The following is a 13,851-nucleotide window of genomic DNA, read 5'->3' as shown; positions in this document are numbered from 1 at the left end:
TCAGGATTTAGGACCGGACGGTTGAGGGCAACACAACAATTTTTTTTTTTTTGGCCTAAAGTTAGTACACATAGTGACACTTAAATAAAGTCATTACATATAGTGACACTCAAAGGCCATCTCATGTAAAGAAGTCCAGATACATCCCCAGGTTCAAAGAATTTGCTTTGTTTTGTGTTTTTTGTTTTGAGCGCTACGTTCTAAATGTAGCAGCGCTATATAAATATTTATAATGTATGTATGTATGTATGTAAGGCCCTGGCAGAACTTTCTACATCATTTTGTGCGCACAAATATAGGTTTTGGGTAAAATCATAAACAGTGATCAACAGATAAGCTTTTCTAGTCATTGTCAACAATCATGAGCACTGCCTCAGCTAACCATCCCCCTATCATTTCATTTTGGACAAGTACAGCTGTTAAAAATTTAGGATGATTCATTTTATACGAATGACGGGCAAACCTCAAATTCTATACTTTGTTCAACTTTATTCTGTTACTGTGTGCATCTATACAGTTCCAACTTATGTTAATGTAAATGTGTTTGCTGTGCCAAACTGTACACACCATTCTATATCAGTCCATGATGTTATGAATCCTACCATTTATGTGTCATTTATAAGTTGAACAAAGGATAGCTAAGACACTGTTCACAGGGTACAGGGTTAACCCAAACAAATTTATGGCTCATTTTACAAAATACCAACATCAGAAAGTGCACTTTATTAGCAGAAAAAAATACAGCCAAAAATTGACAAATAGCATGCAGAAAGAGTCACATCTTAACACTGGCATATAAACTTACACCATTGCTACCCGTAATGTTTTCTGACTGTACATTGTAGGGTTGATAGCGTGATAAATCGATTCAACCAGTTTGCCCATATATTTAAACATTTCAACCTATCCAGGTCGTCATCTAAATCCACACATTTCATATTGGATACAACTTCTGTCTATTCAAATGTGATCAATGTATGATTAGTATCTGATGGAACTAACTGGTAGACTATATATTCAGAAAAGATTAAATGATGGTATAAAGTAGGCCGCCATACATGTGTGCTGAAAGCAGTGCAGCCCTTTGAATGACAGCTAGGATATCTAATTGTCTATAAATAACAAAATAGCAACTTCTTGGTAGACAGTAGAAGTAGCTGGGCTACTTCCAGGGTTCATAATTCACCAGATCAAACCCATGAAATCAACATATCCATACATTGTGGGAAAACAAGAGTTCTTTTTTGAGAATGTTTAAAATTCGGCCTAGGAATGTGAGTACTTATTACCAACATTTGACACCTCGGCTGGAACTACATTGGCGAGCCTTCTGGATGTGAAGGAGTGCATTAGAAGATGCTATGCTTTAGCGTACACTCAATCCCATGAAGGAGTCAACCATCTGTGATGGTTATATGACCAATGATGATCATATTTCAGCTTATCATCGCACCATAAGATCCTGCCTATTACTGTCAGTGGTCCATTGAGGCTTCATCTTCTTTCTCACTATCAACATCGTCAATTCTCCTTTTGGACCCTATAGAGAGAAAGAGAGGGTAATATAAAAACCACAAATTCATGAATGAAGTTTATACAGAGGGTAAGTGCAAATATCAAGACCTGTAGGACTAACACTCTTACCAGCGGCGGATTGCATTACAAGAGGCCAAATTTGGCTGAAATATGTTGATTTTACATGATTTGTGTAGATTTGCTAGGGGTTTGGTGCTCCCTATCCACCTCTTTATCCACACTGAATATTGTTTAGTCAAACAAGTTCTTTTTAGAACAATAGTTCAGGCTACATATAAGTGTGTGGTATTTACAAATCTTAGATACATATTTTGCAGCTTTGTGTGGCTTTTTGTGGCTAACTTATAGGTTAATAATAACTGCGCATCAGTTATTGGGAAGATATTGTGAAAAATCTAAACATTGTGCATTTGGAAAACAAAATGTTTAGATTTTTCACATATAACTGATGCAAATGTATTAACTTAGCTACTTCATAACAGTCACTGTTCAACTCTTTACTGCACAAAATAACAAGATTTTATTCTCTGAAATTTGTAAAAATAAACAATTTACCAGGTTTCCCACTAATAACAAATTACAGTAGCGTGGAACCATGCCTGTGCAAATGGGGTGCGTGTGACCAGTTCCATTGCATATTGACTGAATATATTAATGTGACCATTGCTTTACCGTATTTTATCCTCTCACCATGTACATACCCCATAAGTCATCACATTAAAGATGATGATATTGCACACATAATAGCAACTTACCTGAAGCTGCTTGCATTAACTGTTGCTGCTGATGTGAAACTTGTAATCTTGCTGTGAAAATTGGTTCATATTCCTGGTGACAAGAAAAATATATTGGTAATTATTATATATCTGTGCAAATATGGATGTACTCATACAAATTATCACCTCATTATGACATCACCACAAGTAACATACATCAATTGTTTAACAAAAATTAAATCATATAGGCAACATTGTGATACCAGATTGCTAATAACACTCTCCAAGCGGTTGTTGACTGCAGACGACAAGTTTCATTTGAAAAAAATTTGGAGTCATCATGAAAAATACATTAGAATGAGTACAAACAAGCCTAGTATTGGTTCAGATGTTCTCAGTGGCGTATCGTGGGTCATCCGATTGGGGGGAGCACCGGGTTTGATTGGGGGGCACAAGCCATTTTTCGCCATTTTCCTATGGGATTTAAAAAATTTCAGATCGATTGGGGGCGCCACGCCACTGGATGTTCTTAAGATAGCTCGTGATATTTTGAGAAAATATCTCAAAACATTTTATGTTGAAGCCTATGGCTAGCACACACAGCATTAACTATCCCTATATAGCCTGAGGAGCGCCTTACATAATTTACCGAGTGCAGGTAGCAACCATGGTTTTGGACTACAAATGTGATTTCAGCTCATTTCTCATTACAGGTGTGCAAATTCATATTTCAAAATAATATAGCTACTTACTGTTAATTGATTGGCAAAACTTTCATTTGGACTGATACAAAATCTTCTCTGTTGTACATGTTTCAGGGCATCTCTGTATGAAGAAAAAAACCAAGACATTGTTCCAATGTGTTTCAATGAGAGATAGACAATTATTGCCCTATGAAAAAAGGACCTGAAATATGGTTTGTTTATTTCAAGGATTTTAAAACTAAATCCTTTTTTTAAATAAAATAAAAAAATGTAAAGTTTAGGCAGTATAAACCAAAACATGGTAGTTTGAGGGTACACTCCCCGGACATTGTGTACTGTTCACTCAACCACTGTGATACAAACCAAACTGATTTTGTTTCTAGAATCCAAACCCCAAAGCAATTTCTCTCAAAATTTGGAATATAAGTATTTGTGTCATGGGCCACAATGCAAAGTAGAAAACATCAAATGTTACTATCATATCGCTCACCTTTAGGTGTTGTGAAACCATCTTTACGTCCAGAGGAAAGGAGAACTATGCATTGCACATTAGTGCAATTTAACAAGAAATTACAATGGAAACATAACATGCATAGGCAGATAAACCAGAGAAAAAACTCTGGACATACCTGCAAGTGACATTACATTATTTACTTTTTGATGCTGTTAGATTCCGCAAATTTGTGAGTCTGGCCTTATACATGCTGAGAAAATTATATTGTACTGCCAACATAATTTCCTCTAACCCTAACACTGACCCAGGTTTTTTGCTATCGGAAGTCACAGAAGATCCGAAAAAGTCAAGAAGAAGAAGAAGAATTTTTGACTTGGCACCCCCGGGATTCAAACCTTTGACCCCCCGCATGACAAGCACACGATCGCGGACCGGGAGCTACACGGCTAATTGCTGCCCGGCCAGCAATTCCGTGAGCATTTGACACTCGGACCGTGGGATGCATGCATGCGCAGAATTTTTCATCGTGGTATTCTGTGTTTTTTTCTGGTGTAAGGGTTAACTCTAATCTGGAAAAATACATCTTAACTAAAGACAGAAAACAAGCTGCCTACCTGTATGTCATTCCATAAGTCTCCATCACATAGGCAATCACTAAAGCAGCACTGTAAATAGAATTATGTAAATATACAGAGATTATTAAAATAAAATTCTTGCGAAAAACAAACATAAGCACAAAAATTCCAATATCCACAGTCAGGTCATGTAGTATTAAACAGGTAAAAGTTGATTTGGCTTATCCCAAATTGATCACAATATTCATTAGGTGACAGAAACCCCTCTTTACGGGTTGGACAGACTTTCCAAATAAGGTCAGTCGGTCTTGATTTTTTTTCTAACTTATTTCCATCCAATTCACCGCAATATTATGTTAAAACTAAATAAATTGCATTCTTGCATAAGAATGCACTCAAAGATCTAATTTTGCAGTATTTCTGATAATATGTGATCCCTGTGTGGACGACGTCATGTTGAATTTCAAACTGGAAGTTGTATTTCGCGAATTCCGGAAGTCGTATTACGTAAGTTTTTTTATTGAAAGTTCACTGCTAACAAACGCCCCCTTTTCGAAAATGCAATGTTCCCGGTACGATTAATAGAGTAAATACAGTACATACATTACTACTACTGTATCGCTGAAATTTTTCAGCGGTGGTTTAATTTTTTCGCTGATTTCGCTGATCAAGAGGCATCCGTGAAAATAAAACCCTGTGAAAACATGATAATTAAGCATTTTACTATGTTATTCTATTGAGGAGATATCCACAACCGCGAATTTAACAACCCGTGAAATTGTCAATGATACATGAAACCGTGAAAATATATTCCCGCGAAAATATTGGCGTATACAGTACTTGGCAACTTGCGAAGGTTCATATCTCGGAAACAATGTATTTAATTTGGATGTAGGCTTGGTAGCAAAAGCCAAAATTGACTTTGGTGTACATCTAATAACCCATTTCCTTTTCCCAGAAAGACTGATTTCCCACCACATATCACAAGTGTTCTTTGCCTACCTTCTTGACATTCCTGCATTCCCGTGCACTAATACTCTGCCTCCAGCTTGTAAACACCCATCAATAAACGCTTTAACCTATATATGAGCAGAAAAAAATACAAATTTGACTACGGGATATAGGGATTTTACAATACTGGATTTATTAAAGGGGAAAAAATAGTATGTCTCTATGCTTAGAAAAATATCTACTGAAAACTAAATGCAAAATAAAATATATGTCTCAGCTTGCCAAAAATTTAAAATCTACTGTGGAATGCATTTTTCTATTCTCCTTTTTTTTTCCCTGAATCAAACTCAGTCAAAATAAGCTTGAAATGCTCAAAACCTTCTTATACACATGAAATATTTTCACTAATTTAAAGTTTAATCACACAATTCTTCTAACAAATGTTTCTAAAACATATTTTAACCAGTATTTTTTGGTTTAAAAAAATTGGGAAAAATTAAATTGGCCAATTTCTCCGGCATGCGGCAGCTCTGAGCAGAGGTATAAGAAGCCTCAGACAAAAAAAGAGGATAATTACTACAAAAAGCTGAAAAAAGCGTAAAATCAGTGTAAAAATGCCAAATATGGGCTGAAAATAAAAGAAAACATATATATTTTGACAATAAAAAAAGCTGAAATCAGCTTTAAAGCTGAACTCTCACACCCCTGTCTGAGGCATACTATTTTCTTCTTTGGCATTACCTTAGGAAAGTGCTTAATGATATTTTCTGTCATACTATCAGCTACTTCCAAAACTAGATACCTGCACATAATGAATAAAACAAAACATGTGAAAACATCAGAAATACCGCTTTATGCTGCATCAACATCAGTAGTGGTGCTTTATACTTTAGATTTAATTCTTGTAATTTTTTTTTAAGTCTTGTCATTTCCACACACTTAAATATGTAGGCCTACAGGAGTTTTTTTTTTTTTGCTGTTTCAGTGTGCATGAAACATGATGGATGTAAGCATGATCCTAAAAATGCCTAAGCGTAATCCTAAAAATGCCTTTCACATGTGACCCAAACTAATTACAAGACCTCTTCTACATTGAGGCTGGTTTTCCCTTTTAAAGGGAATTTTTATTTAATTCCATACATGTACATTCATCTAAAATATCAGCTTTCCACAAATGTCACCTATGACACCTAACAACTGCCTGGACATCTGGGTCAAAGACCTATTTCTCCCATTTCTAAGATGTTCATTAATGGCTGATTTGGACTTTTCTTTTTTTCGACGTTGAATACTTTCAAAAATTATTCGTCATTCAATCTGCTTCAATTCTACAAATATCATTCAAACTAATGACATTTTCAGGGAAAATAATATCTTGAGACAAATGATTGATCATAAATGAGAATATCTGCGATAGGTCGTTAGTTCACATGGTCTACGTGAAGAGTGTGTAGAAGCTAATGCATTACATCATAATCATATGAAACACGATCTGATCTACATGTACCGTACTTTAGATCAAACAGAGAAATTAAATTGAGATATCACAAAGGTAGCACAAGTCCATTAGCTTAGCTAGGGGTTGTGGCGCGGCTAAGGATACATAATGGCCCCAAATTCTTGAAACAATTTGCACAAATACCATTAATTAATTTTGGTTATAATGATGTTGAATTTCGGTCTTGAATTGATCTTTCAAATGACTATTTTTGCTGAAATGCGTGCAAGGGGTTGCAGAATTGATGCTGAATTGGTCAATTTGGTTCCCCCTAAGGTGGCGGCCAGGGCACGTGCCCCCCCCCCCCTACACACACACACCCTTTTGAATTTTGACCAACTTGGAGAAATTTGCACCAAAATTGTTGAAAATTGCTAAATTTTGCTCAAAAATCATAGAAAAGCTTGATATTTGCCCAAATTTCAAATATTTTTGGAGAAGTTGATCAAAATTCAAAAAATTTATAAAAAAATTTGGTCCTAAATATTTATTTCTTAAAAATTAACATTTTTTTTTTACTCAAGAATTTTTTTGTTACGTTTCCTGAATAAATATGTATACTTTTATATACTTCAGACCAGCTATTTAGCAGTTATGAGGCTCAAAAGTTTCTATAATTCCAGGGTTAAGATCACCCTTTGGAACACTTCAATTACATTGTTTTATACGGTTTTTTTGGCAACTTGGAAAATGTTAAGATTATGTTACGCATGTTTTATAATCTTTATAACAAAACATTTGAACTTTTACTGCCAATCATTGTGCACCATTTTGAAAATGTTGCGACACATTGAAATGTGGTTTTGTGATTTGAGTCAGTTATGACCCTGATTAATATTCTATGAACAAAAGTCATACTTACTGGAAATGATCAGGAAAGTTTGGTTTAATAAGATGAGCTTCTACATCTTGTCTGATGCACACAATATGTGTGATGCCATCATTCTGTAAAGACTGCAGCTGTAAAGAATGTAGAAATCATATCGGTTAATCTTGAGCAGTTAAGTCAGCTCAATCGATATGGCATTTGACTATGGTGTGAGAGGTTGCTGGTTTGAATCTGGGTGTGGTTAAGTGCACTCAATTGATACAGTGTTCGACTATGGTGTGAGAGGTTGCAAGTTTGAACAATGGCAGTGGTTATATATGCTCAATTGATAAGGTGTTCGACTCTGGTGTGAGAGGTTGCGGGTTTGAACCCTGGCTGTTGTTTAGTACGCTCAAGGCGTTCGACTATAGTGCTAGAGGTAAGGTTGTGGGTTTGAACCCAGATGGTGGTTTAGTACGTTCTCATGGAAAATTTGAAAAGTTAGCTTGAAATTCCCCTGGACAAGGAACCTACTGCTAATTGTCTTGTTGATGTAACCCATAGTGCTAGAGGTTGTGGGTTCGAACCCTGATGGTGGTTTAGTACGCTCTCGTGGAAAATTTGAGTTAGCTTGAAATTCTCCTGGGCAGCACTCTTTGATTTTTTTTTCAAGAGTAAACTATTTTTTAGGTCATTTTAGGACAGCCCCAGATATTCAGAGTGGCACTACTGAAAACTGCGCAATATGAGAACTGCCAAATCTAGTATTTTATAAAATTTTAAAATACTAAATAAAAAGGTGGGGCTTAAAACCTTTTTGTATTATATTTCAGCTTACCTTGCTCTTCATAGCTGCAGCATATGGACCAAGAAAAACACCAGGAAGAATTTCCTGCATCAGCAAATAAGAATTATGCCGTATTATATGAAGATCATATTTCAGATTTACCAGGTCAAATGGGGTACAGTTCAATACTATGCATGTATAAATTATGCCTGCCCCATATCATAGGCCCTAAAACTTTATTTGTCATCAGATTTTTCACATTGAAAAGACAAAATTGATGTTTTATACATCAGTTTATTTCATAACATTTTCAATAATTGTTATACAGAAAACAATACAGGATAGGACATTATCTTTGACTTCCCAGTGGTTCATATGAAAGTTTTAATTCCATACATGACCTTCACCATTGGATCTGTTTATGCACTCAAAAGCAAATGTCACCCATTTTATGATGCCATTTATTCACTACTAAATGACAACACATCAGAAGCATACCCAAGGGGGGGGGAGCAGGTTGCCCCTGGCTCCATACCAGGATGAAATTAACCAAAGTTGTAATGTGCATCTACCTTTGGCACAGATTTGGGCCATGATTGTCTTAATTTTGACACATTTTAGTATTAAAATTGCACGTTTTCGAAGGCCTTTGTTGCAGCAAAGTAATTTTTAGTAGCAGATTAGCGGAGAATTTGGACCAGGGTTGCTGATTTTTTTTTTTTTTAAATCAATATTTTTTTAATTTATTTTTATTCCAAAAACTGCTATATCACATGATCAAGTCAAAAGAAACTAGTGGAATGCTAAACACATGCACAATCCTATCAGGTATTAACAAAACAATTAAAACATGTTTTGTGAATATTTTAAAGAAACAAATTTGGTAAAATCATGGGGAAAACCTGTTGAATTCTGCACTTGAAGATAGATAAAGTGACATCATAGAGGTATTTTAATTGTATCCAAAAGTTGTAGAAACATTAGGAATGAATTAAAACAGTCAATTCAACAAAGACATTTTTTTATCAAAAATGGTAAAAAATTTACATTGATTTAAATGAAACAACCCTGATTTGGACATTTTGCCACCCTCCCTGGCTTGGTGACCCCGTACTGTGCGTACACTTCTGCAACACATATCTTTCATCAGATGTTCCAGATCATTTATATGGCACGATATCAAACATTAAACTATTGTACTTGCCTGCATTTCTCTCCTTTTTGTGTACACCCAGTCCTAAAAGAAATACACAGAAAAGAAGTCTATTTAAAATTAATGGCCAATTCACACAGCACAATTTTTATGAATTTGCTTGTTGACTATACATAATACAGAGCATTACAGTGACACACAGGGGCGACGCTAGAGGGGGGGTACAATTTTGTGATTGTTGGCAAATAGGAAGAGTCATAATTGTCCAGTTGTTACGTAATAGACCGATTGTTAATGTTATAGTAGTACTAGTTAGTAATGAAAAAAAAATTGCGGAAAATTTATTGACTCCTACCCCCCCACACTTTTTAGATTCTGGAGCGCCGTCCTGGCTAAAATAAATTTGGGTCTACAATTTACAAAATATTTCCGTCGGCAAAACATGTTGTACACCCCCCCCCAATCATATTGGTCTAGCGACGCCCCTGATGGCATACAGTACCCAGATCGCTCCTACCCAGGGTGCTGGAGAAAAGATGAATTTTGCTGCCCCCTTCAACATCCAGACCTTGCAAATTATATTTATTTCATGACTATTTTCTGTATTTTGCTCTGTTCATCATGTTGTCCTTTGTTTTCATATAGATTCTTGTTGTTGCGCAGTGAGCGGCTCTGATGGATACTTGCACGTTATAAATTTCTATTATTATTATTATTGTTGACCCAGTTTAGCCAGTTTATTCTCAACTTGAAAACAAAGAACCTCTACAAAAGTATTACTCAAAAATTTGCCCCCAAAGCCTGTCAAGATTACCAGCTCATGCAATATTTATTTATTTATTAGACTTCATCACTGGTACAAAATTATTGCACATCAAAATATTGAAAAATATAAATATAGAAGCTTTTTTACAAAAAAAAAACATGTTAAAAGACCAGCAAATAGGCTGGGATAAACAGGTGTAAATTCACCTCTAGAACCATCCCACATAGGAGAGACCTTAAATAATTTGGAAAAAAGAATGGAATGACACTTTTTGCAACTCATGTTGAATACTCTGTTAATGTTTAAATTTGGATCTAAACTTGTCCGACGGCGAACCCGCTAAAATAACCCACAGATTGCTCTCCACAGATGGAGTGTAATTTTAGGAATACTTTTGATGCAATCGCTCATTGTGATCGACCGTGCATCATCAATTGCTACTAGATTTTGATAGCTTTGGACTCTTGCCTCAAATATGATGAAGCTATCTGTGAGCAAATTCAAAGCCAGACTACTCAAATAAATCAAGCTTCATAGCATCCAACTCCACCAGAAGTCAAACAAGGCCATATACCCTACGCTGGAAATACCTTCATTCAACAAAATTTTTATATTTGCTACCCGGTACCCATGTTCAACAAAGTATCCCAGATATTAAAATTATTCAAAGGAAACCTCAAATTAATCTAATATACAAAATCCTGCTACAACATTTAATCACCCGCCGCCATAATAGATGTGTATAACTGCCATCCAGTGGCAGAACCAGCATGAATATAATATCACCATCAAAACATAGAACTATTTCTAAGCTTCATCTCATGAAATGGGATTCACTTTCATGTTTTCCTATGGTTATCGGGACATCTCATGATGGGCAACAGGCTGCGCGAGTCATGCATTAAGATTGCCAATTTTGATATCAAGTTCATGAATTCGAGCGCTGGTTTGGGGCACAATCTGTTTCGTGAATGCAAGGGATTGGGAAATAGGCTGCAGGGGTCTCAAGCCCCCTAAAAAATTTGGGGTTTTTTTGCTCTTTTTACATGATGAAAAAAATAAAATTTGACCGGCCAGTGTCAGTGCCGGCCATACAGTCAGTCTACTCTGAAGTACAAAGTACAGACGCGGACGCACACATTGTGCTGACTTTGAAGGCACGCATACCTGCAGCAAAGACGCAGCATTACACACTGTTAACTTGTTTTATACGCGCGCGTTGTCACTTTGTACTTCAGAGTGGACAAACTGTAGTAGCTACAACCCTGCACTGGAGAAATCACAAAACATGTCATAAAATAAATAAATCTTGGTGAAACAATTCAAAAAGTTTGATTTCTTATCGGGAATAAACTCCCAAAAATTACAATAAGGAAAAGCAAATCGGTACTTTCTATGTGAAACTGAAAGGCAAGTACAAATCAATAGGGATTTTGTGAGGGTGTCCAGATGAGAAATGAGTAAGCTTACATGTATAAAGTTACATGGAAGTGCAATAAGACCTTTTCAGTAAGGGGCTCAATAATAATTTTGATCGCGTGCCCCCCCCCCTCGGTCCGCCAAAAATTGCTTGGCCCTCCCCCTCTCGGCCCGCCAAAAATTCTTTGCGGAAAATGTGCATATTTAAGCGTTTCCGTACTGTTTTCCTAAGCCTTTTAGAGCGTTTTATTAAAATGGCGCCCCATGAATGCGTGCCAAAAATCGCTTGCCCCCTCTCGGCTTGCCAAAATTGCTTGCCCCCGCTTTTGGCTCGCCACAAATTTCTTAAACAGCGTTTATGCCCGGTGGCCCGGATGTGCGATCTCGGGGTAAAAAAACGAAGGAAATTCATCGTTTTTTATGATGTTCCTTGTTATCTTTTGTCATTATTTTGATGAAATAAGAATCACAAAATGTTCTGGTATGTATGAACGGGGTTCATCAAGCGGCCCCTCGGGCATAAACAACCGTTTAGTCATGAAAATATATGAATGAACCCCTAATCTATACTTCACTTGACCCAAATATATGATTTTTTATGGTTAAGATACTCGCACATGGAATTTTAGAGGGATTTTGATAGCAGTTCCATTAAAAAAAGCTGCTATCATCATGAGACTAAAGCCTCCAGCATACTTTCCTGCCGCTTACCGCTGCGGCAAGCGGCAGGGCGTTTCAACCAATGACAAGCCTTGATTGTGTCCGTTTGTCTGCAATACGCGTGCGCTACGTCGCTCAGCGGCAAGCGACAGGGCAGTATGAAACCAGCATAAGATAGATCTAGAAACACCCCCGAAATGCTGTTTTGGGGAATTTTGCTAGCACTAGTAGCAGTCACTAGCAGAAATCTTTTTGATGAAAGTCGATCTTTGACAAGATGTAACTTTGCCACGGAAAGTGCTATGTCAAAAAGGATTTCAGTTTTGGCTTTCTTTACTCAAGGGCTTTACTTTGATATATAAAATGATGTAGTTTGATGTCAAATTTGAATTCACCTGGCATACCTACAATGTATCATGTACAGATGTATGTAAGCTTACAAACATGCAATGTGAACAACATCATAGAACATGGATCATAAAAGTGAACAGAATATAAGGAAAATACAAACCGGCAGCTCATCTTCATCTACGGTAGGTATATCTGGAAACTGAAGCTCCATGACAACGAATCGGCTGTTATCTACATCATGAAAATCTAAAACATGACAAAACTTCCCAATCCATTTACATACCGGATCCACAAAATTTGTTTTGATTGCAAAAGGTGAAAGTTCAGAAAACTTGTGAAAAATGAATCGTTAGAGGGCGACATTTTTCGGGTTATAGGTTATTTCGGGTTGGATCCAGGCAGACCGGCCCCCCGGATCCAGGCAAATCCTAGGCAAATCCATACCCACAAATTTACAAAATGTCAGCGTCGTCAATAGCGACCCCCCTCTATTTGGGCAACAAAAAATTTATCATCCCTCCTCCTCCCCCCCTCCACCCCACCATCGATACACCTTACCCCTTACACAGGCTAAACTAGTAATCCCGTAGTCCACTTGTCCATTGTGCATGCTCTGGTTATAAAGGGCATAAACAACCGTTTAGTCATGAAAATGTATGAATGAACCCCTAATTTAGTCATGAAAATATATGAATGAACCCCTAAATAACACCAAAAAATATGAAGAAATTATTTCCAAACCGTGTTAAGTCTGCAATGATTAGGCCTATGTTTCTCATTTTCAAGAATGCTGGTTAACAATAAGCAGACTATTGTCTCATTCCGTAAACAAAAGCCCACACAGTATTGTTACCTTGCGTTCGCTTTATAATCGTTCACCCAACTGTATAATACCAGCTCATTGCTCATTGCACAGGTAAAACAGAAACATGTGTAGTGTGGATTTAACCACAGAAGATCTGCTTTAACATAGTTGAGCTGTCTTCAATGAGTGTTATCTTGGTTTAATAGCTTTTAATGGGGTTTAAGTCCTGCAAAGGTCGTGGTGAATTCTACTGTAGACATGACTGCACCATGAATGCATCTTTAAATGGATCTGGCTTGTGATTGGTCGCCCATATCTCGTTATGGTTTAAATCCTCCGGCCGGGCACCTGCCACTTACCATTAATAACTACATGGTACACAGCTATGCGGCCTTTGTGTTGGCGGGAACATTAAACTCCCGAGCGAGTCTTGTACCATGCTTGTACTTCCAAGCTTTGTGCGTGCGGTTAAATTGGATTGATAAACAAGTACACAGTGTGTGCGTTAGGGACTTTGCCCGATCAAAGTCCCGTTTAAAATGCAATGTCCATAGTCGATTTTTAACCCGGACTTTCGCGATTAATAAACTGATAGATTCTAAAATCAGAATTGTTCAGTATTGAAGTGCCTATATAATTATGACATGATATGTTGCATTTAATAATAT

At 36.8% G+C, this 13,851-nt stretch overlaps 1 protein-coding gene across 1 annotated transcript; it reads right to left on the bottom strand.

Annotated features, from left to right (window-relative positions):
- Positions 1–258: 258 nt before the first annotated feature.
- Positions 259–12,697, bottom strand: LOC140153084 (serine/threonine/tyrosine-interacting protein A-like). The gene is made up of 10 exons (XM_072175702.1): positions 12,539–12,697; positions 9,234–9,266; positions 8,081–8,134; positions 7,297–7,394; positions 5,678–5,738; positions 4,988–5,064; positions 4,025–4,075; positions 3,005–3,077; positions 2,292–2,364; positions 259–1,540 (listed from the first exon to the last, which is right to left on the bottom strand). Exons 1-10 carry the CDS (start codon positions 12,587–12,589, stop codon positions 1,476–1,478), a joined length of 636 nt encoding a protein of 211 aa, XP_072031803.1. The 5' UTR covers positions 12,590–12,697; the 3' UTR covers positions 259–1,475.
- Positions 12,698–13,851: the final 1,154 nt, after the last annotated feature.

Source organism: Amphiura filiformis, chromosome 5 (genome assembly GCF_039555335.1).
Source record: "Amphiura filiformis chromosome 5, Afil_fr2py, whole genome shotgun sequence".
Lineage (NCBI taxonomy): Eukaryota > Metazoa > Echinodermata > Ophiuroidea > Amphilepidida > Amphiuridae > Amphiura > Amphiura filiformis.
This window is presented reverse-complemented; position numbering and strand designations above follow the sequence as displayed.

Bases quoted from the DNA above. Each gene is read 5' to 3' on its own strand.
- LOC140153084 (XM_072175702.1), bottom strand. From the start codon at position 12,589: ATGGAGCTTCAGTTTCCAGATATACCTACCGTAGATGAAGATGAGCTG. The intron at 4,076-4,987 runs GTAGGCAAAGAA...TTCTATTTACAG, and splicing joins AATGCAGGAATGTCAAGAAG to TGCTGCTTTAGTGATTGCCT. The intron at 1,541-2,291 runs GTAAGTTGCTAT...TTCTCTCTATAG, and splicing joins GTTAATGCAAGCAGCTTCAG to GGTCCAAAAGGAGAATTGAC.